Here is a 23,230-nt window from a genome sequence, read left to right as displayed (position 1 = left end):
TGTGCTCCGCAACGGGAGAGGCCACAACAGTGAGAGGCCCGCGTACCGCAAAACAAAACAAAACAAAACAAAACAAAAAACAGTTCTTATAGTAATAATTTCAATGGTTCTCCTATTTTCTGATGTATTGGTTTCTACTGTCAGCTTCATAAATTTTTCCTGTTTTCCTTAGCTTATGAGCTTCCTCTTCTTCTAGCTTCTTGAGTTGACTGCTTAGTTATTAGCTAGTTCAGTTAGTTGGTTTTAGACCTGTTTACCAGGCTAGTTTGTGTGCAGCCTGTTCTACTGAAGCCATCATGGTCAGCACCACATGACCTTCTGCCCTCTCTGGCACAGCTAGCTGGTAAGTGTAGCCTATTCATCTGCTGTGAGGCCAGGCTTGAGAGAGATGAGCGTGGTATAAATATTAGTGCTCATCCTGCTTCTCCTTCCTTCCTGGGCACATGGAAGCTTCTCTGAGCTGCAAAATAATGGTAAATTGGTGAATCCATGTAAAGGTCATATTTTTATTGCAATTTATATATAGGTTGATATTTTTTTCAAATAAAAAAGTTTAAAAAAAGTATACCAGGGCACTAATTTCCAGAATAACCTGGATAGGGCCTGGCGTAAATATTTTATAAAATCACTGTAGGTAATTCTGAAGCACATCCCTGCTTAAGAATCAGTTGTAGAGATGTTGGGGAAGAGGAGTTTGTTTCCTGATGAGCCACATGCACACCGGAGTTATGATGTGGCAGACACATCCATTTGTCAAGGGGAGAGAATGGGGAGGGGGCAGAAGAGAGGAGACGTGAGGAGAGGGAGAGGGAAAGAAGGGAGAGAAGGAGGGAGGGAGGGAGAAGAGAGAGAATGAGAGCATAAGAAAGAGAGAGAGAGAGGGCTTCCCTGGTGAAGCAGTGGTTGAGAGTCCGCCTGCCGATGCAGGGGACACGGGTTCGTGACCCAGTCCGGGAAGATCCCACATGCCGCGGAGCGGCTGGGCCCGTGAGCCATGGCCGCTGAGCCTGCGCGTCCGGAGCCTGTGCTCCGCAACGGGAGAGGCCAGAACAGTGAGAGGCCCGCGTACCGCAAAAAAAAAAAAAAAAAAAAAGAGAGAGAGATTGAGCAGATGTGCAGAGGAAAGCACATGGCCTCAAGGAGAAAAGAGCGAAAATAACTGCCTTAGCTCCTGTTAGCTTTCAAGTTCTCAATTTCAGTTTCCATGAGGCCTGGCTATAAAGCAGGCTATACAGTCCTTTCCTTGGACACTAATGAAATCTAATTCATCCTTAAGATAACCTCTCTTCCTCTGTACTTGCTATACTTGGGCCAGCAGAAGTAGACAGTTGTTTCTTGTAACAAAAATAGCTCCTACTGGAACACTTGTTTAATGATAATTTTGACAGTTTATTAGGTACCAATAACTATTCTGTGTTACATATACCATTTAAATTAATCCTTACAGTATTACCATTCTCATTTCATAGATGAGGGAAAAAGAGATTCAGAGAGGTTTACTAATTTACCTAAGATTGTACAGTTAGTTAAGTGATGGATCTAGGATTAAGCCTATGTCCTTAGTCGTGATGCCAGTATACACTTGAGGCTAAAAATTGCCCAATGTTTAGACAATTTTTAAATGCCCTCTTAACTTGGGGCAAAGAAAAGAAGAGTGATTATACACCATTTTTTAGAAATAAATGAGAATTCAATCAAAGCTGAATTTAGAGGCAATTGGGGTTTTTTGTTTGCTTGGTTAACCTAATTTTTGTTTTTTATTTACAGGTTTGTTGTGTTTGTGTGAGAAAATGTGGTTTATTTGTGCTTGTTGGGATTTTTGAGATTTTTCTTTGTGGTCTATTATAAAGTCAGTTGTTTTTGTTTAAATCTACATTGTGGTGTTTATACTGATTTTCTCTGTAGCTCTCACTCCTCTTTAAAATTGTAAAATCACTGAGGTCAAGAATTATATCTTATTCATCTATTCATCTCTGTAGTGACCAGAAGGTAATTACCTAGCTGAGATGGTTAATGAAAGTTAGTGGAGGGACTTGGCTGGTGGCGCAGTGGTTAAGAATCCGCCTGGCAATGCAGGGGACATGGGTTTGAGCCCTGGTCTGGGAAGATCCCAAATGCCGTAAGCAACTAAGCCCGTGCACCACAACTACTGAGCCTGTGCTCTAGAGTCCGCGAGCCTAGGGCCCCTGCTCCACAACAAGAGAAGCCACTGCAATGAGAAGCCCGCGCACAGCAACAAAGAATAGCCCCCGCTCGCCGCAACTAGAGAAAGCCCGCAGCGCAGCAATGAAGACCCAATGAAGCCAAAAATAAATAAGTAATAAATTTATTTAAAAAAACCAAAAAAAACTGGTGCTGTGGATTTGAAGAATGTTATACGTGTAAAAACGCCAGAAAGAGATTCTGTCATTTCCTTTGCTTTGATCCATCCTCTATGCTCAGAGCAGTGATATCCAGATAGTGGCCTGTTTTCAGGAAAATTTATAAGTTGAATAAGGCTCATTTGGAGCTGCATCCTAGGAGGCACATGCACATTTTTTTTTTTTTTTTTTTTTTTGCGGTACGCGGGCCTCTCACTGTTGTGGCCTCTCCCGTTGCAGAGCACAGGCTCCGGACGCGCAGGCTCAGCGGCCATGGCTCACGGGCCTAGCCGCTCAGCGGCATGTGGGATCTTCCCGGACCAGGGCACGAACCCGTGTCCCCTGCATCGGCAGGCGGACTCTCAACCACTGAGCCACCAGGGAAGCCCTACACATGCACATTTTAAAGTATGAAACTTTAAAAATATAGTTGCGTTTAGAAATGACTCTAATTAGCAGATGCAAACTGGTATATATAGAATGGATAAACAAGGTCCTACTGTCTAGCACAGGGAACTATATTTAATATCCTGTGATAAACCATGATGGAAAAGAATATGAAAAATAATGTATATATAACTGAGTCACTTTGCTGTACAGCAGTAATTAACACATTATAAATCAACTATACTTCAATAAAAAAATGACTAAAAGCACATCAAAGATTCTGCTATTTAAAAAAATCATATATGTATATATTTTATAATACATAAATATGAATATAAAATGTAAGATAAATATGTATACATAAAAATGTAAAATAATATGTATATATGTTTAAAGACCATATAATATTTGCATTGGCAAACAGAGAAGGGAGTAGGAACTAGAAGGAATCTTAATAACAATCCAGTGCATCTCTTTCATTTTACAGATGTGGAAACTGAGGCTCAAAGACTAAGCAATTTGCCCAAGCCTGCTCTGTTAGGCAGGACTAGACTATGGCCAGTTTTTAAAGTTCCCTGTGTGTAGCTAATAAATCATCCTTGTTCAGATTCTGTTCTTCTTTAATATTTTGATTTCTTGAGCACTAAAACCAGAAAGTGTATTCAAGTCTTATCAATACCACTGTTTCTGATCATTTCTATTTGGATTCTCCCCAACCCCACCCCATTCCACCTCTTTGGATGTCAACTGCACAGATTTGGGTTTTCATAATCCCTGGTTTATGATACACTTTAATCATTGGCCCATGGTTTAATTCATTCATTCATTCTAATGTGTAATAATAAGCATTTATGAACTCACCATCCCAAACGAAAACTGGGACCTTGACAATAACGTACATCTACACGTATGGTCTCCTCCCCCTCCACTGTCTCACTTCCATGCGAGGTAAGCAACTGAACTCATGTTCATCATTACCTTGCTTTCCTGTTTATGTAGTTTTATTGCATCTATATATTTTAATTTTAAAGGGTGTTATGTCGTATGTAATCTTTTGGAGTTCATTCTTTTCACTTTTTGTTTCAATTTTGGTTGTCTCTTGATCTGAGGAATTTTTTCCAAAGGTCTCATGATTTTCTTTTAATTCATCCTCATAGAGGGGATTTATGCTTGCCCAGTACTGACGTACAATCAAGTGATTGATCTGGGATCTATGTGAAAATTTTTTGGCTGATAAATATTCTGATTTTTAAAAATTGAGATATAGTTAACACATACCATTATATTAGTTTCAGGTGTACGACATGATTCGATATTTGTATTTATTTACATGAAATTTTACAGCAATTCCCGGTCAGATCAAAGGCAGAGCACAAGAGAGTTGTAGACTGCCATTTGGGAGACCCAGCAGGCTGTGTGGAGTGAGCAGGGCACTGTCGTGACTTTCCTAACTGGACCTTCATCTTGTAGATGGGTGTAATCCCAGCGAAACATTTCTCTGCTGCCACATCCAACACTGGCCGCTGGGTGTGGCAGCTGTCGTCAGGAACAAGTTGTGGGTAGGTTACCATGACTATCCCTCGGAAGGAGGCACCAAGGCAATGAGCATTCCTACAGGCCCCTCAGCTAGCTCTTCCACTCCTTTCCCAGGTTAGAATGTCCTTCCAATCTTCAGGGATTTAGAAATACTCTCTACACGGATGGAAACAATAATAGTAACAAGCCATTTCACCAAGAACAGTGAGCTGTTTCTTCACAAACCATGAATCTAAGACTAATTACAATTTGTTTCCTAACTTATATTAACTCTTACCCAGATTCTAGCTGCCATGGTCTTTTCTGCAGAATTTGTTCCAGTCCCTGCATCCTAATCTACATCCCAATTTGAAATTCTAACCTTTCCATTTCTCAACTTCACAGACTCTTTCCCCTGAACTCCCAGTCTTACTACTTTTTTCTTTTCTCCCATCCTACCAAATTCTAACTAAACACAATGAATTGCTATTTACTTATTAGCAAGTTAGACACTGGGCCAGCTGCTCTTTTTGCATCATCTCATCTACGATATCCTGCTCAATGAGGTAGTAACATTAGTTTACCCATTTTATAGATGAGAAAACTGAGGGCCGATGAGATGAATTTGGCCAGGGTCTGTATCTCTAGTGACTAGGATTAGAACTAGTGGTGTCTTTTTTTGTTTTTTTTTGTTTTTTTTTTAGAACTAGTGTTTTTGTTTTGTTTTGTTTTACTTTTATATTATGACGCCTTTGGCTCTAAGTAAAAGAAAACTTAAAGTGGCCTTAACAATAATGAAATTATTTCATAAGAAGGTTGGTTAAGTCAGAGGCTCAACATTACCATCAAGGACCCAGGCCTTTCTATTCTGCCATCCACCCTGGATGGATTCAGGCTTTGTCCCCAGGTTAGCTTAGCTTTCCACAGGTTTCATGATGCCTGCCAAGGTTCCAGCATCACATCCACAGAATTTCTAGAGGCAGGAAAAGACATCATTCCTTCTTGTCCATCTCTCTTTCTCTAATTTGTTGTGCATCTTTTTAAGAGCAAAGAAACTCTTCCCAGGACACTCCTTCACCCCAGCAGACTTGCCCTCATACTGTCCAGGTTGCCACAAGCCCATGCCTAACCAGTCACTGGCAAGGGGAATGGGACTACTATGATGGGCTTAGACTAATCCAGACTCATTCCTGTGGCTGGCTCCAGCTTCCCTGAAGTTCCTGACTGCTTGGCAGAACGAAATTAAAGTTCTGTTAGGAAGAAGGGAGACGGGGGTAGGGAATAGGTATGAAGTGTGCAACCAACAGTGTCTGTTACAGAATCCAGAAGTCCAGGTTGTTAGCCTTGACATATTCCTGCTCTTCTGGGCTCTCCCCTCAGCTCCCACCCTCACTCTAGCATATTTCCTGGGAGCCAAGTCCTCTCTAACTCTAGCTCTAAGTGACACATACCAAGTGTCCACATACCAAGTGTCCTTGGCAGAACACTGAGGAACATGAAATGTATTCTTTGGGGCCCTCTTGTGCAATTCCCAAGAAGTCAGTGACACATGCTTGGTTAGCCCAGGCACTGGCACAGTCAAGCGTGGGGAGGAGAGCAGAGGCTCTGCGTACTGGAAAGGTGGACCAGCCGGCCCTTGAACCAGCCGCAAAGTTCTAATCATGCTCCCCTCCCCCCATCTTTTTCCTGGTCTGTACTGCTCTTAGGATCTGAATTGTTTTCTTAACAAATTCTAATTTGCCCCCTCATTAAACCTCAACATTACCTTCATATCTCCTTCCCTTGAACTCCCACAGTGAGAAAACCTGTAACCCCTGAATTTACTAACCATTCATTGATCTCCCATTTGTGTTAGACGCTTAGAGACAATACTAAACAATAGGAAAGGAAATGAAGTTTTAGCAGCTGCGTGCCAGGTGCTGGGGTAAGTTCTTTCACACACACTATCTGGCTTTATTTTTAACACCACCTTGGTAGGTTAGGCTATTTTAACCTTCATGTTAAGAGTTTAGGGATTTCAGGTTCAGAAGAAGCCACCTGCTCAGAGAAGGTAAGGTCGGCTCAAGGTCACAAGCTGTTAGGAGCCCATGGCTGCCGGACTTCACGCCTGTGCCCTTTCCCCTACCCCACCATTCTGGCTTCAAGGTGTTTGTTACAAAGCACATCTGCATACATTAATCTGAGCCTCACAACAGTAGCAGGGTGAATAGTAGCACCTGCATTTTATAAATGAGGATAGTAGGGTTCAGAGATACTAACTGACTTGCCCATAGGCACGTGGAGCACAGCCACGCTGTCTCCTACTCCTCTGCACTTTCTGCCACTGTAGAGCATGCCTGGCAGAGCAGGGCATATTTGTTGAATGGATGATGATCTGGATTATAGTAGTAATTCTTGTCCTTACGTTACTGAAAATAAACAATGTCACTGCCTAGAGGTCTTTAGGTTCCTTTTCTCCCTATCACCTCCCCACTGGGCTTTCCTAGGAATTCCATCACCTTCAACCAAGACTCACAGAGAGTAGAATCCACATCTCCTCAGGCAGGTGCTCAGAGAGGGGCTTAAGAAGGAAAGGCCCTCTTTCGAGACAGAGCTCAATGGGCCTGTCAGTTTTTGCTCCCCCACCTGCCACTTCAGGGCTTCCTTTGGTTCTGCAGTGGCGGGGCTGTACGCGGCCTTCTCCCTGCCCCCAGGTGGCAGGGCTGCCCTTGATCCGGAGTGGACGGACCAGTGAGCCTCTACTCCCCTGCAGCCCGGGCCCTGACAGCCATCACACTAGTGCCCCAACCCCTCTCTCCTCCCCGAGCCCCACCTCCTGCCTCTGGCTCGGCCTCCCAGCCCTTGACACAGTCAGCACACACAGCCCAGGAGCTCAGCTCAGAGAAACGGCTCAGAGAAACGAAGGGAACTTCGCCTGGGTTCCCACAGCTATGGCTAGCACCTTCATACCAGGGCTGAACCCTCAGAACCCTCATTATATCCCAGGGTAAGACTTCTACCCAGAGCACACGTGTTTGCTTCTGGGAACAGGGGTGTAAAAGGTGGCAGAGTTGTGCCACCTCGGCCTTGGGGGCCAGGTGGACATTCTGGTATGGGAGGCTTATGGCTGGGATGTCTATGATGTTGGATGGAAAAGGAAAAGCAAGGGAACAGTAGTAGCCGGGCCTGCTATGAAGCTTTGTGTTGTGCTCTCCATGGTAACAGGGTAGCAGCAGAGGGGAAGGGTTGAAAACCCAGACAGAGAACTAAGAAACGCCTGCTCCAAATATATACACAGCTGAGTCCAGAAGAGATCAGGGCTTCAGAGGTCTCTGCTTCTACCTCTGGGGATGGTGAGGCCGGGGATTCTGGAGGTGAGTGGGTGAGACTTGTGCTACAGGTACACTGGACACTGCCCGCTACTTCGGTTCAGCATGGGCCAGACCTATGGGCAGATGACTGGGCAGCTACTTCGCGGCTCTCCTGGCCTAGCCTGGCCCCCTTCCCACCGCACACTTCTGCCTCCCATCCGGCCTCCAAGATCTCCCGAGGGTCCCAGGAAAAGCCTGCCTGTCAGGCGTGGACACGAAAGGCTCAGCTCCAGCATGATCCCTGGGTACACAGGTATGTACCCAGGTATGAACAGGTACCCCCCATCCCAGAACATGGGTCCCACACACTAACAAATCGTCCTTGCCCCTCGCCTACCTAGGTTTTGTACCCCAGGCACAGTTCATCTTTGCCAAGAACAGCAGCCAGGTCTGGGCTGAGGCTCTGAATGATTTCACTCAGTGGTATGGGCGACAGAGGAGTCAGGAGCTGCCAAAGGAGGCCAAGGGAGAGAAAGACGTGGAGAAAGACCAAGAGCCAAAGCTGGAGGCAGAGCTAGAGACGGAAAAGGAGCCAGAGCTGGGGCAGGAGGCGGAACAAGTGAGACCGAGAAGGCTGATGGGGAGTACGAGGGGAGCCTTACCTCTGTGTGGCCAGGTCTGGGGTGGTCATGTGTAGCATGGCTGTGGGACAGGGGATGTGGGCTAGACTGCCAGCCTCACCTCCCTGGGAGCTTGTGTTACAGCCCAGAGGCTGAACTTGATAGCCCTGTTTTTCTTCTATCAACTTCTCCTCAGAAGGCTTCCCCTTATTCCATGGATGACAGAGATCCTCGCAAGTTCTTCATGTCAGGTGAGAGGAAGTGGGTAATGACCAAAGGCCTGGGGAGGTGCCCAGGAGGTACTGACTTAGTATCCCCCTCCCCTAGGCTTCACTGGTTATGTGCCCCGTGCTCGCTTCCTCTTCGGTTCCAGCTTTCCTGTGCTCAGCAACCAGGCACTGCAGGAATTTGGACAGATGAAGTCAGGGGGCAGATCCCAGAAGGATCCTAAACATCTCCCCTCACTTTCCAGGACCTACCCTCAGAACCTGGGCCTTGTACCTAAATATGGGGGCTATGTGCCAGGTGAGGACAGCCCCCAGAGGGAGGCTTTGGGGACTGGAATATTTGTGTGTGTGTGTGTGTGTGTGTGTGTGTGTGTGTGTGTGTATGTGTGTGTGAGAGAGAGATAGGTGGAGGTGGTTTAGGGCTTGGAACTAGTAGATATGGGCGGACCTTGGGTCAGCTTTATCACTGGGCAGAAAAGGAAACTGATGTAGCTCCTAGGGAGTAGCTAGGACCAGATTTTGAAGGATAACTTGGAGGTTCTAGGCAACTGGCTGAGAAATAACTTTTCTATGCCTCTGGCTAAAAATGACAGAATCTTTTGGCCACACAGGGTATAAGTTCCAGTTTGGCCGCACATATGGGCATCTCACCCATGATGCTCTGGGCCTCAGCACCATCCAGAAGCAGCTCCTGGCGTAGGTACCTAGACTTCAAGTTCTCTCTTTCCTTTTCATCCTATCCCAGCCATCCTTTTGCAAAGAAGAAAGATGGTCTGGAGGGTGGGAGAAGGCACAAAGAGAGAATGGTTTGGAGGCCGAGCACCTTTTTTATTAATAGGTATAATAAATAAATAAATAAATACATAAACAGAGCCTGGGCTCCTCCTCCCTCCTCTGACCACCAGGCACTGGCCACAGCCTACTTACAGCTGGGGGCTCAGGGAACTGGCCCCAATACTGTCACCCATCCTTCTCACCACCTGGCCTAGGGACCCCCACAAACGGGCCTTCTGGTCACCTCCCTCCACAGGGACATGCCTGTCTGTACCCATGGGAGGGCTGGCCAAGATGGGCGGGGGAAATTCTGGCAGCCCAGTGCTGCGTCCCTTCCCTCCTTTCCTGGGGGGAGATCTGGACGAGGTCACTGGGACAGTTAAGGGGGAGTAATTGATACTGAGCACAGGGGTATGCGGCCCCCAGCTCTCGGTCTACTCTCTGTAACCAGGCCAGAGGGCTTGGGAAGGGCTCTCAGGCTACGAGTCTAGGGGTTGTGAGGGTCCCTGAGGCCACCAGCATGCACAGGGCCTCAGTTTTGGCTGCTTCCAGGGGTTGGACTTGGAGTTGGGGTCAAAGTCACATAGGCCAGAGGCACCAGGCCAGTGTCAGGGCCACGGCTGCAGCGCAGCCAGTCTCCTCCGGCTGGCCCCAGCACCCGCAGGATGTCTCCCTTGTGGAAGCTCAGCTGTCCAGGGCCTGTGGCCAGATGGTGGCACAGTGCCTTCACCTCGCTGGGGAAACAACAAATGGAGGTCAGAGAAACCCCACCCAGAGCCAAACCCAGCCCCCAAATCCCTCTGTCTCCCAGGGCTCACCATGGAGTGCTGGAAGGCAGGGCTGGAGACTGTGGCTCCTGCAGGCTCTCCTTGGGCTCTGGCTCCCGGCGGGCACCCACTGTTTGCGCCACTAGCTGGAACATGGACTTATCCAGGCTGAGCCAGTCCGAGGGTAGCCTAGGGGATAGCGGCCGGGCTCTGGCTCTGTCTGTGCCCTGGCTTAGAGCAGGCACCCCCACCCATCTGTCTACACCAGGGGCTGTCTCTTACCTGTTTGTGGGCCGGGCCTCCCGCTGAGCCTTTCGGGACCCGAAGAGGTGTCCCCACTTGATGACCCCGGGTGAAGGCTCTAAGGCTCCTTCCTCATTTTCTGCTGGGGGGGCAGTGGGCCCCTCCCTCTCCCGGCTGCGCCTCAGCTCAGCCAGTACAGAATCAGGGGGGCTCCCCATCCAGAAGGGCCAGCCCCTCTCCCGGCCAAGGGTCTCCTCAGGGGCAGGGCAGGCCTCAGCTCCCTCCACGACTCCCTCTCGGGGGGGTGGCCCCCCACCTCCTGTCCCTTTCTTTTTCTCACTGCTGCTGCCACTGCTGCTATTGCTGCCACCCCGGGGGAACCTAGAGCCCTCAGTGGAGCCATCGATGTAGACCTGGGAGCTCTGCATGAGCTGGTACCACCAGCCAGCCTGCCCACTTCGGGCCCACCTGCCACGCCCTGAGCTCTCAGCTGCCTCTGTCTCCTTCTCTTCTTCCTCATCTTCTCCACCTTCTGGGGCACCCACACCCTTCACCCGCTCCCCACGGGCTGCCCCGTCCATGTCTCCAGGGCCCTCCTGGCCCCGGGAGCGGGCCAGCTGCAGTGTCGAGTGGGCGGACAGCAGCAAGTCCTGGGACACCCGCAGCAGCTCCTTGTGCTGCCGCTGCCGCTGCCCACTCTGCAACAGCCGGTGCTGGAACAGCAGGTCGAGGCTGAAGGGCAGGAGGGCCAGGGGCTGGAGCAGCAGCAGCAGCTCCTCCAAGAGGCCAGGGCACACCGTATGCGCCGCGTTCAGGAAACCCCACGGCTGGTAGTGGGTCTGGATGATATCTAGGGGAGAAAGAGAGAGGGACTGAGCCACACAGAGAAGCAGAGCCCGGCCTGGGGTGGGCCTGTGAAAGGCAACCTGGGTGGAGTCACTGTGTACTGCTGCACAGGCTGTGTGCCGTGCCACTTAGATGCACTACAGTGTAAACGATGCCTTCTGAAGTTGTGCAGTGCAGAAGCTCCACAATCTTAAGTGGCGGCCGTGAGTTCAGAGAAGAGAGGTTCCTGGCCACCCTGACTCCCAGATTGCCTGAGTATCCCGCTGACTCCAAGGCTCTAACACAAGCAGGGGCTGGGAGAGGACTTGGGTAGAAGCCCAAGCCTTGAGGATGAAAGCTTGTGTGGTTCTCCTCCCCACTTCTAGCATCTGAAAAGACAGCTGTGCCTCCCTCTTTTGATCCTCCGAGGTCTGGCCTCTGTTGAGTTTGCAAGACAGAGCAGGGTTCTGAGCATTACCTTCATGGTTATAGAGGTGATTAAACCAGAACTCCAGGGACCGGATGCTGTAGGGAGATAGGTGAAGAGAGTTGAGTCTTGTGTGGATATAGCCAGATGATAAGATACAAAGAAGACAGATATGGGGGGGTCACGCACAGGGCAGAGGTATAGGTGAACATCTCCCTGCTATGGCAGTGATGCTACCTGGTTAATAGGGAGGGGGTGAACATGTGATTCACAAGCCAATCACTTCCTCTTAGAATGGAGTTGGCTTGCCCGTGACCCAGGAAGTCAGGGCAGCTGCTAAGTGAGAGGACAGGATAGCTCAGGACCAAAGGGGATGACCTCGGCCCATACTTGAGAAAAGAAGGATACTGTGATGTGGGTGCCAAGGTGAACTGGGTCAAGCAGGATTTGGAAGCAGTGCTGGAATGGACAGGATCAGGGTTACAATATCCAAAGAAACTGAGAACCAGATTAATTTCCAAATGAGCCAGATTATGGATTTGTAAAAGCAGAAGACCATGTTGGTGATCAGTGCCAGAGACTGATGGGTCTGGTGGGAGACCAGTGACCTACTGAGAGAGGCTGTAGCTAGGTGGGGAGAAAGTGAGCCTGGGCCCTGGCCAAAGATCCTGCAGATCCACCCTTTCTGACCCAGTCTAGGGAGCTGGTTCTTCGGAGGTGCCAGAGCCCAGGGGAGGGGACCGGTGGTTTGTAGATTTCCACACACTCACTTGAGCAGGCCGAGGATGAAGGCGTTGAAGCGCATGGTATGACTGGTGAGCTCTGGGAATTGGCTGACTTTGTTGTACAGGCCGTGCAAAACCTTGGTGGATGGGCCTGGGAGGAAGCCAGAGTTGGAGGTCACGTGCCCAATCCTGGAACCCTAAAATTCAGCCTGGGGTCCCTATCTTGCCAGCCAGCACTTACCTAGCTGTGTGGAAGCCTCAACCACACTCCACGGGGTGTTCTTCCGTTGCCCGATGATGACATCCAGCACAAAGGCCTTGAGCCCGTCCTCCAACACCGCCCGGACCGCAGGGCACAAGTACTTCAGAACCAGGTGGCCTACATTGGGGCTCACAGAACTATTCCCCAGCTTTGCCTGTGGATGCAGTAGGGAAGTACAGGGAATCATCTGGAGCCTGACCTTGGTCCTCTCTGACTCTCTTAGTCCTTACGGTGCTTCTCTTGCGATCCCCATCTCTAAGTACCCAACTCTGAGCTCTAGAGGCAAGAGAGCAAGGGCAGGTGGTAGCAGAGAATAGGTGAGGGTCAGCAGGGTAGAGCTCAGCTCTCCACAGTGTCTTGCCTACCTTTACCCCAGGATCCCGGCTTGTGCCAAAATGGGCCACAATGAGGTCTACAGCCGTGTTAATAGCTTTCACCAGCCCTGCAAGTGAGAATTTGATGTGATGGGTCCCTAATCAAGTCCCTGGGCAACTCAGCTGGGACTGAGCCCTCAGTGGGAAGAGGGAAGGGCTTCCACACACACACACACACACACACACACACACACACACACACACACACTCACTCACTCTCTCTGTCCCTGCACACACAGCAGGCCCTGGCCTCTTCCTGTTTTTGCCCGGTTCTCAAGCCCCTCCTGTTTTCACCTCCCTGCCCAGACCCACCTCAATGATTCCATTGTCAAGACACTCAACATCCCCACTTCCTTGCCCTCTTGCTCCAAACCTGGATCACTCTAGCCATCTGTCCTCTCCACTCTGAGAAACCAGGCTATTGGCTGTTGCTGGAGAAAGTCTAGCGCTACTCACACCAGTGCCTGGGAGAGGCACTTCTTTGATGTGTGCCTTGTAGCACTCTTTGCTATGCTCTCAAGTTGCCTTGCCAAATCTTGACCCCCCTCTCAAGCCCTTGGCTCTACTTCACACAGAGAACAGAGGCCACTGGTGATGAATTCAACTTCCCTGTCCATCCAAAAGACAGAACTACATTACAACTATCTTCCTTCCCACCTGCCCTCTCTTAATCCCTTTCCAACTTGGAGGAAGGTGGCTATTCCCATTCTTGCCTAAGGTTCTTCCCTCTCCCTAAACTCTGAGTCCCCCACTCTGCCTCTGCGAGGGACTTTAGCTTCATCTTTCTCCCTTTCACAGGCTGCTTCTCTAAGGCCCGCAGTTATGCTCAATCCTCTCCCCATCATCTCACTTAAACAGGTCTGCTAGATAGACTGGTTCCTTGTCAGTCCTTACCTTATTAGATGTTACCATCATGTTTACCCAAACCGCTAGAGCTTGTAGCACTTGAGCTCCCCCAGTATAGCACATGGGAGTCTCCCTCACTATACTTAGCTCCCTGAGGGAGGAAACTAAAACCTGATTCTTACGCATCTGATAAAGGATCCTTGCTCACTTGCAAATACTCACGATCCACAGTACAAAGACTTCTGCCTCTTGCCCCAGTACCTGTGCTCTCTAATTCCCTCCCAGCACTTGGAGTTCTAAAACAGGGAAATATTCCGAAGGGCTAGATAGTAGGGCAACAGGCACAAATAGGTAGTGATAGCAGATTTCCCGTCCGGAGCTAGGAGTAATATTCACCTTTTTTCTGAAGAAGGTCAATGGAAACGGCCTCTGAGTTGCCATCTGGGGACAGACAGAACTCAGCTGGAGGCTTCTCAGTCAAGGAAAAGGGGTCTTGGAAGTCAGGGCAGGTCAGTGGTAACGGCTTCACTACTTGACCTGAAAAGAAGAGAAAAATCAATCCCAAGCAATTCTCTTTCTGAGTTGCAGCTCAGTTCAGTGCCTCATACCCTCTGAGCCATGTGATTTTTGGGACTGACCCCTTCTCTAGCCCCTCCCAGCTATGGCAGAGCCTGCCCTGGGTTTACTGGGGATCTGGCCCACACACCATTCAGCCGGCAGTTCAGATGGCCAGCAGCACTGAGGGAGCCAGGGAACTCAAAGATGGGGTTCCTTCGGGCCAGTCGACCATCCTGTGGCCTTCGGTCTAGGCTCCCTGACAAACCAGGTGGCCCTAGAGGGTTCTTCCTCCTGTATTCCCTCCACTTGAGTGCTTGAGGGGATAGATGGTTGGCTGAAAGCAGAACAGATTAGCAAAAGAGACAGGAAATAGTTAGAAGACAGCATTTCATACCCACCCAGTGGGCCCATATAAAACATGAGGGTTGGGAATGTTAGCCACAGATGCAAACACTGTAACCTCTGACCCCAACCTGGAGTATAAGAAACCATTCAGTGGGGAGGTAGCTTGCTTGGGGTGGGGTGGGGGGCAGGCACTGAACCTCATACCATTATTGGGCCTGGAAGCCATGCTGCCCTCACCACCTCCCCGGGCCAGGCTCTCTGCCCGGCTGAGGCTAGATCTCCAGGAGCCCAGAGGAGGCAAGCTTCCTGTTCCATGGAGTCGGTACTCAGCCAAGGTCAGTATCTTCTGATGCTCCTTTTGTGGCTGCTGGGAGGTGGCAGGCCGGACGGCAGGAGGACAGGAGCGGCCCCATGGAGGTGGGCTTTCTGTGGCTGTGGTCTGCTCTGGGGGAGGGGAGCACGAAGTGGAGGCAGAAGAGTCGGTGCTGGGCCCAAAGGGGCCGGCACTCCGGATGGGGGAGTAGCTGCCCAGGGGTGACGGCCGTGAGGTTTGTGGCTCAGGCCCAGCTTTCCTGGCACCTCCGCTGCTGGATGCCTGAGACTCCCCTGAAGGAGCGTGCGCTGGGACCTGAGCAGTGGGGGCAGCCAGGGGGGCACGCTGCGGTGCACGGGTGCAGCCCGAGAGGCTGTAGAGCTGGGAGAGGCTGTGGAGGGCCCGGGACTTGGCCAGCTGCTTGGGGAAGTGGTGCTGGAACACGAAGGGCTGGATGGGCAGTGTGGTTGGCCTCTGCTCCTTGCTGTAGCGAAGGACTGGTCGGCTCTCAGCACCACCCCCTGCGGCAACAGGGATGGAGAAGGAATCAGATGAACACTGAACTCACGTGAGGGGAAGACAAGAAGCAGGAGATGACGCTCCCTGGGGAAAGGGGATGAGAGGGGTAGGACCTGGGCTGAAGGAATTGAATGGGGTAGGGGTAATTCAAGTTTGTGGAATGTGCTCCTCCCGTCTTTTGTAAAACTTTTCCTAGTGTTTTTATGACATTGACCTGTCTTGTACCTCTTGACTGTTCAGCCCTTCTTCATTTTCTTGACTTCAAAGATGGGCATATCTTAAGGCTCAATTCTTATATTTCACTCTACACTTTCTTCCCTGCCTTGTTCACGTTCAGACAGTCGTACAGGCAACTCCTGAACCCATGGCTTTAGCCCCAACCTTCTTCTTGATCTCTAGATCATTCTGCTTTAGGGTTCTGCTTTCATTTAAAATTTGCCATTTTAAAACACCTCATTCATTCTCCTGATGATTTCCATTTCTGCCAATGGCAGAACCATCATCTTCTCTGTTTCTAAGGCCTAAAGACTTGGAGTTAGTAATATATTTTCAGGGTCAAGATGTTAATTTACTTCAAGCTTTCACCCATCATCCCCTGTCTCCACTAGAGCCGACACATTTCATTTTTGAGCATATCTAACCACAATAAAATATTTCTTTACTTGCAGCTAGAATCAGGCCCCCTGTCACCCTATCCACCCTACTCCCACTCTTTCATGATCCTGGTATTGGAGCCCCAGAGTCCACATCTGCTCCCTCTACATAGAGGTGTGTTCCCCAGGAGTGGTCCTCTCCTGTTCTTTCAGCCAATCTTCTAGTCAGTGTCCCTCAAAACATGGGTCTCACTCCAAAACACGGGACTCACTCACACAACAGGACACTGCACAGAGGGAAAGCCTTTGTGTATGGGCTGTGCAGCTAATGAAACACTGCACACACTGTAAACATGTAAAAGAACACAAGGTGGCGCTATAAGCATCCATACCACCTGAAACCCTGGGTGTGGTTCATTGGCACCCCTGGCTCCACAGTTCTGAGGAAGGAATTAGTATCCATACTTGAAAGATCTGGGTATTGGAAATTTAGAGATTAAGTCATTCGCCCAAGGTCACACAACTAGAAAGCTGCAGAGCTAGAATTCTGCCTAAGTCAGAGTTTGACTTCGGGGCTAATGTTCTCTTTACCACATTGTACTACACGTGAAATGATATCAGGCTGGATTTTCCTATTCCTCATCTTTCCCCATTTATTTACTTCAGCGAGTCTTAAGGGGATGGTGAACACACCCTGTAAAGGAGATGTTTCAGAACCACTCTCAGTGGACATTTTCAGACTATACCCTCCTGCTATTCCCAGTCAGTGATCAGAGAACAACCCTTGTCATTCTCCCTGGCTCACTATGCTCCAGCAATACCTTCTTCTGTCCTTCAACATGCCAAGTTCATTAACATCTCAGGGCCTTTTGTTCTCGCTGAAATTGTCTCATCATTCAGGCATCAGCTCAAGCATCACTTCATTAAGACCTTCTCTGACCACCCCAGTCCCTCTGGCAAGTCATGCTCTCATCACCCTGTTTTATTTCCTTTTTAGCCATTTTTCACTATCAGAAATTATCTTATTTGTTTATTGTCCATTACTCCTTATAAGGGCTCCAGAAAAGCAGGGATTTTTAAATTGTTTACTGCTGTATCCCCAGTGCCTAGAACAGACCCTGGTGCATGGTGGGTACTGAATAAAGATTCGTTAAATGAATGAAGCCTCACTGTCACCCTCGGTTCACTATAGGCTCACTGCATCCAAATCTTCTTACATATACCAGCTTTAGGAAGTATTTTATTTCCTGTGGCGCTACTGCCCACAGAACAAAGTCTGATCTTCTCAGTCAGGTAGGTGTCCACACCTGCCACAAATTAGGTGCTCTCCCCTCAAACGTCCACACCTGCCATGCTCATTGACACCACTCTTCCCCCCCATTCCCATCTTTAAGCACACTGCTTTTCCTACTGGGAATGTCTTCATCCTCTCCACCTACTTAAATACCAAATTTCAAGACTGAGCTGACGCTGGCTATCAGAGTAGGCCCTCCCAATCCCAGCTTTACTGTACATGCTATGTAGAGTATGTCTGAATTAGACTATCTATTCCTACTCTTTTAAAAATCCTCCCTGCTAAGTTCTCAGGCAGTACGATCAGGGAAGGGGGAGGGGTGTCTACTGTGGGGAGTGGGTATCAGTTCTACCCTCAGGGAATACAGGGAATAAGTTTTCTCATTTTCTATGTGACAGCCCTTAAGAAAATTGGAGATAGAGACCACATTCACCCAAGTCTGTTCTTCTGTGGGCGACCCAGCCCCAGCCCCTCGGTTCCCTCTTAAAATGGAGTGTCCAGAACTTCCAGGAGGGCTCTAAGTGGTTCACAAGGGTGAGGGGGGCTATCAACTCCTCCCTTCTCGAGTCTCTAAATGAATCCAACCATTTTAACTTTTTGGAAGCCCTTCCAAACTGCTGACTCATTCTGAGTTTGCAATCAATTAAATATCCCAAATCAACTCAAGTACAGCTTACATTATGAAAGTTCATATTGGTCCCTGGAAGAACAAAACATTCTTTCCCGACTTGGTAAAACCCTTTTGAATCTTGATTCTGCTGCTCAGAATCTCAAAGAGATCTCACTTCTTTTGTCATCGTTTTTTGATATAAAAAAAAAAGTCGTACAGAATCAAGAAAAAAGCCCTGTGGTAAGTCACTGGAGACTTATGGAACAAAACAGCATCTCAATATGAAAATTCTTACCTGATAGCAAAAACACTTTTAAGGCCTCTCCTCCCATCTCTGACCAGGGCTGCTCTTGCCCTCAGACTGCAAGCCCTGTGCCTAGATATCACCCACCAGACACTGCAATCTCAGAAGAGCGTGGGTTCCAAAGCACTCTGACCAATCCCTGCTGTTTCTGACCCCCCTCTTCCCTAGAGACCCTCCTGCATCCCTTCCCCAAGGGCACCTCCTCTGTGTATGCTTAGAAGTGTGAAGTCTTCTGATAGACTGTGATCTCCCTAACAGCAGAGATAACACCATTTATGATTTTTTTTTAACCCTTTTCCTTTGAGAAGCCAACAGACCAACCTAAGGCTACAGACAGCCAATTCCCCTTTATCGACCTTTCCCCTGCTTTATCTCCCCTTTCCTTCCAAACCTTCTGAGATCTGGCTTCTACGCTGGCCACTCCCAAATGCTGCTCTTGGGATTCTTCAGCCTTAATCCTAGGGATTTCTTTTCAGAGCTCATTTGTTGAACTAACTCTTTTTGAAACGTTCTCCTCCTTTGGCTCCTGTGACTTCACCCTCTCCTGGTTTTCCCTCTATTTTCTTGGCTAATTTTTCTCAGTCTCCTTTGAGGGTTGCTCTGCTCAACCTGAAATCACTGTATCCCCAGGGCTCCGTCCATCATTCCCTTTATAACTCCACACATTCTCCCTGGATGTTCTCATCCACTCATAGCTTCAACTACTATTTTTATTCCGATGACTCTCTGATCACAGGGGTCTCCTGACCTCCAGGGAGACATCCTTTCTAATCTACCTTCCACCCAAACAATCAGAAATCTTTCTAAAATGCAAATCAAAACATGCCACTATGCTGTAACAAACCAAAAAATGCCACTTCCCTGATTAAAATCCTTTAATGGTTCCATCCACATTCCACTATGGCTATATTAAATTATCTGCAGTTTCTGGAAAGCATCAAGATATTCTGTGCCTTTGTGATTTTGTATAGACTACTGTATGGGCCTAGAATGTTCTTTTTATGAGTCTCCACAAAGCCTATTCCTAATCATTTTTCTAGACTGTGCTTAAATGTAAACCGTATTAGCACTCCTCTGACATTTTGGTCTGTTTAGCTATCCCTCTCATAGACTAGTACCACACACCGCCATCTCTACATTTTAATTTTGTACCACACACTGCCATCTCTACATTTTAATTTTGTTTCCTTTTCTGTTTCCACCCTTCATCGGAATTCCTTAAGGACAGAGATTGTTCCTCTCATCTATCACCAGCACCCACTTAACACAGAGCTTTTAAAAAATAATTACTTAAGTGTAATAAAGTAAATAGGGAAAGAGCTGGCCTGGGAGGCTTAAAGGTTAAGTGTCAGGTCTCAGGTTCTTTGAAGAGTGGCTACAATCACTGATCAAAGAATGAACTTACTGATACCCAGGGTGGTTTGCCTGTTGGACATTTCCCTTAAACACTGCAAATTCCTTAATGTCCAAAATGGAACTCATGCCTTATTCCTTTTCCAGTAAATCTACTTCTGTGTTTACAGTCCCTAACCATGTATCAACATATTTCCAGTCATCCGGGCTTAGAGTCACAATCTTTTGAGTACTTCCTTTCCCGATACATCAATCTCTAAGTTGTGCTAACTTTATCTCCTTGGTGTATTTTTTATTCTCCATCCTCCTTCCCCCTATTACAACCGTAGGACATGCTCTGGACTGGAAAGATGATTGATCTAGGCTGAGGAACCTCTAATGGTATGTGTGGGGTGGTGGGCAGGGCCCTACTACTGAGGAGGCCATGCACACACCCTGGTATTCTCCAGCCTTTAGGTTCCTTACCGTCAGCTCTAGCTCTTGCATCCCTCTGGGTATGGCTGCTGGCTGGGCTCCCTGGGAGAGCAGGCCCTGGATCCATCAGCTGGGCCAGGGGGCCTTGCCCAGCAGCTCTGAGGCCAGCAGGTGGCATCTCACTGGACTGGAGGCCCTGACAGACCTGGGTGGACCAGGGCTCTGGGCCAACTAGGTCCAGGCCTGGCCCCAAGGGCATGGGTGGTAGGCTATGGCTACAGTGAGTGCCCTCATCTAGTGGGCCCACCCTATCTTGCTGGGCTTCCTGGATGGGTGAGAACTCCTGGGAGGAGTCCCCAGCGCTCACTCGCAGTGGGGGGGAGCCAGAGCCTGCAGCTTTCTTCCGGCCCTTGGCGAGTTCAGCAAAGGAGGTGACACGCCGAGGTGGGGAACTAGGCCCAGTCAGGGCTGCAGGGCCCTCACTCAGGCGTACTGGGCAACTCAACATGCGTTCCAGTGAGCCCAGGCGGATAGGAGGGCTGCGCTCTAGGCCGCGGTCGTAGCTTCGAGAGCGCTGACGTCCAGTGCTGAGGTTGGGGGGCGAAGTATTAGTGTACACCTGCCCCTCGATCACAGTGGGGCCCACGGGAGCAGGTGCTTCCACTTCGGAGCCCACTGCTTCTTGTTCCTCTGGCTGGACTTCTGGCTTCTGGAACAGGTAATACTCAGAGGGCTGGCTAGGGCCAGGGTCTGGGCCAGGGCCTGGCGCAGGACTTATCTTGGTGTGTTCCTCTGAGCAGCTGGTGATGGAAGAGCCAGCTGGGCTTGGGGATGATTGGGAGGACAGGTCACAGGTGACAAGTTTATAGTAATTCTGTGTGGCCACAACAAGACGGGCCTGGCTCTGGAAGCAGGCTGTGAGGTCAGCCACAGCTGGGCAGGGCTCACAGTGCGAGCGGTAGGAGTTGCAGTTGGCATCAAGCTCAGGAGACGAGGCATGAGGACAACCATAGCCACCTTCCCTCCCTCCACTGTCAGGGTGGTGGGACTCACAAGACATCTTAGACTCTGCTGGGGAGGGCTGCAGGTCCAGGTAGAAGGCGCTGGGGTCTGAGTGGCTGCAGAAGGAAGAGTCGCTGCAAGATTGCGGGGCAGAGTTGAGATTGGCGTGGGAGTTGCCGTGCATCTTGTTGTAGAGGGTGCTGAAGGTGACCAGCACTCCGTCTGAGCTGTTGCAGGAGGAGTCGCTCAAACAGCCCATGGACTGGTCAGCCGCCTCGGATTGACTGGATGTGCTACTGCAGCGGCAGTGCTGGGGTCCTGAGCCTGAGCATCTGGGGTTCCTTGGGGATTCATCTGAACTGAGCTTCCACTCCTGGTCAAAGGAAAAGCCAGAGGTATCACTGGCTCCACCCCCGCTGCCACTCCCACCAGGGCCCCCGTACTCATCCAGCTCCATGGTCTCTGCTTCCGGCTCTGGCCGGCAGCTGTGGCTACTGCTGCACTGCTGGGCATCCAAGGTGGTCACTGGCTCCTGTTCCTGCCCCTCCACCACTCCAGCCCGACTATGTGTTGCCTCCCATGGCCTGCCCACTCTGGGGCCAGGTGGTGGCAGCTGGAAAGAGGAGGGATGGAAGGTGGGCTGGCCAGCCCCGTGCAGGTGGAAGGACTGCTGGGTGGCACTATCACCAATGCTGTCATCATACAGGTCACCAAGTCCTGGCTCAGCAATACCCTCTTGCAGCAAAAAGGGATTGTGTCGTTTAGGGGCCCCGGGGCCTCTTCCATCCCGACCTCTGTTCTTGGTGCTGTCTGCAGATCGCGCAGATCCCCCGGGAGCAGAATGCAGGCTGTTGTATAGCAGGGAGTCGGCTTGTCCCAGGTCTTGATCAGGCTGGGTGATGCCCAGCTCAGGTGGGCAGAAGGGATTGGGTCTTGTGCTCCCGCTACCTGCACTTGCCCCTCCGCAGCATTGCCTGTCTGGGACTTGACAGTGTACCAGGGGGATGTGGTGGACGATGAGGGTCTCTCCAGTCAGCTTTGGGGGACTATCCATTCTGGAAAGTTCGAACAAGGGCATCAACAGCACCAGACACTGCCCCCGGAGCCCAGTGGGGCAGAACACATTTCATCAGGAGAGCTTGGTACCTGGAGAGAGAGGGAAAGAAAGGGAACCTAATGTCACCTTCCCGAAGTCAGGGACATGCCCTTACCCATATCATTTTCAGATGGAGAAGAGCCCAAGAGGAAAAAAGATTCAGAGTCAAGATGCAGCTGGATAATACAGCCCGTCAGGGCACGTTTTCTGCATTGCACAGGTCCAGCTCTTGAGTTCCCCTTCATTTTAAGTTCGTCATGCATCCACTTGCAACAAAATGCCACATCTGAAGGTCTGGGGAATCTCAGGGACAGCATTTTCTCCTTCTCTTTCTTAGCAGTAAATAACGACTAGTCCTGAGTACAAAAAATGTATGAATAATGACATAACTAAGAAAAAACCGTCTAAGATGCCTGAAAGGGTACTAGGCACTGAGGAGATACAGAGATGTCTTAGACACAGCTACAGCACGTTTACAGATGAGGGGGGAAATCACAAATAACGTATCACGTATGCATAGCAATAAGCTATAATTTTGCAAGAAAAATAAATTTTAATGTATTATATCATTTGACACCTATGTCATCTTGGACACCCTTTCTCCTCCTCTGAGCCCCAGAATGCCTGTCCCTCTCTGATGGCTGTGGGCTAAAGGTCCTCACTCTCTCCACTACTGTACCGGAGCTTCTTGAATAGAGACCGAGTTAGGCATCAGACTACTAGTATGGCCGATGCCAGCCTCTTCCTTCTCAAGGCGGGTAGAGGTCTGTTTTTATCTTTTTTGTATCATTCTAGCACAACATCAGATAAGGCTTGGCAAACATGAGGCATAATATATCCTTTTTAAAAAAAATTAATTAATTTATTTTTGGCTGCATTGGGTCTTCGCTGCTGCGCACGAGCTTTCTCTAGTTGTGGCGAGCGGGGGCTACTCTTCCTTGCAGTGCGTGGGCTTCTCATTGCGGTGGCTTCTCTTGTTGAGGAGCAGGGGCTCTAGGCGCACAGGCTTCAGTAGTTGTGGCTCGCAGGCTCAGCAGTTGTAGCTCGCGGGTTCTAGAGTACAGGGTGAGTAGTTGTGGCACATGGGCTTAGTTGCTCCGCAGCATGTGGGATCTTCCCGGACCAGGGCTTGAACCCACATTCCCTGCATTGGCAGGCGGATTCTTAACCACTGCGCCACCAGGGAA

The 23,230-nt window shown here is 49.5% G+C and overlaps 2 protein-coding genes across 2 annotated transcripts in view; one reads left to right on the top strand and one right to left on the bottom strand.

Moving 5' to 3' along the window:
* Positions 1 to 905: 905 nt before the first annotated feature.
* The window catches only part of RUSC2 (RUN and SH3 domain containing 2), a 70,323-nt gene continuing 47,998 nt past the window's right edge, over positions 906 to 23,230 (bottom strand). Inside the window, exons 2-12 of the mRNA XM_022600101.2 lie at positions 19,997 to 22,093; positions 14,750 to 15,379; positions 14,349 to 14,534; positions 14,039 to 14,179; positions 12,788 to 12,864; positions 12,402 to 12,576; positions 12,206 to 12,311; positions 11,487 to 11,533; positions 10,223 to 11,033; positions 9,992 to 10,129; positions 906 to 9,907 (exon numbers count right to left, since the gene is read on the bottom strand). Coding sequence (XP_022455809.1) covers positions 9,706 to 9,907; positions 9,992 to 10,129; positions 10,223 to 11,033; positions 11,487 to 11,533; positions 12,206 to 12,311; positions 12,402 to 12,576; positions 12,788 to 12,864; positions 14,039 to 14,179; positions 14,349 to 14,534; positions 14,750 to 15,379; positions 19,997 to 22,025 — 4,542 coding nt within the window. The 5' untranslated portion in view covers positions 22,026 to 22,093 and the 3' untranslated portion in view covers positions 906 to 9,705. The remainder of the gene's footprint in view (positions 9,908 to 9,991; positions 10,130 to 10,222; positions 11,034 to 11,486; positions 11,534 to 12,205; positions 12,312 to 12,401; positions 12,577 to 12,787; positions 12,865 to 14,038; positions 14,180 to 14,348; positions 14,535 to 14,749; positions 15,380 to 19,996; positions 22,094 to 23,230) is intronic.
* CIMIP2B (ciliary microtubule inner protein 2B) lies at positions 7,193 to 9,327 on the top strand. The gene is given in 6 exon segments (XM_089913384.1): positions 7,193 to 7,248; positions 7,642 to 7,888; positions 7,890 to 8,171; positions 8,372 to 8,423; positions 8,500 to 8,697; positions 9,011 to 9,327. Coding segments are annotated over 6 exon segments (924 nt in total). The 3' UTR covers positions 9,100 to 9,327.

Source organism: Delphinapterus leucas, chromosome 6 (genome assembly GCF_059928025.1).
Source record: "Delphinapterus leucas isolate spDelLeu-1000000601 "Yukka" chromosome 6, BTC_Dleu_Yukka2, whole genome shotgun sequence".
NCBI lineage: Eukaryota > Metazoa > Chordata > Mammalia > Artiodactyla > Monodontidae > Delphinapterus > Delphinapterus leucas.
Note: the sequence above shows the minus strand (reverse complement) of the source record. Positions and strands in the feature narration are given on the sequence as shown.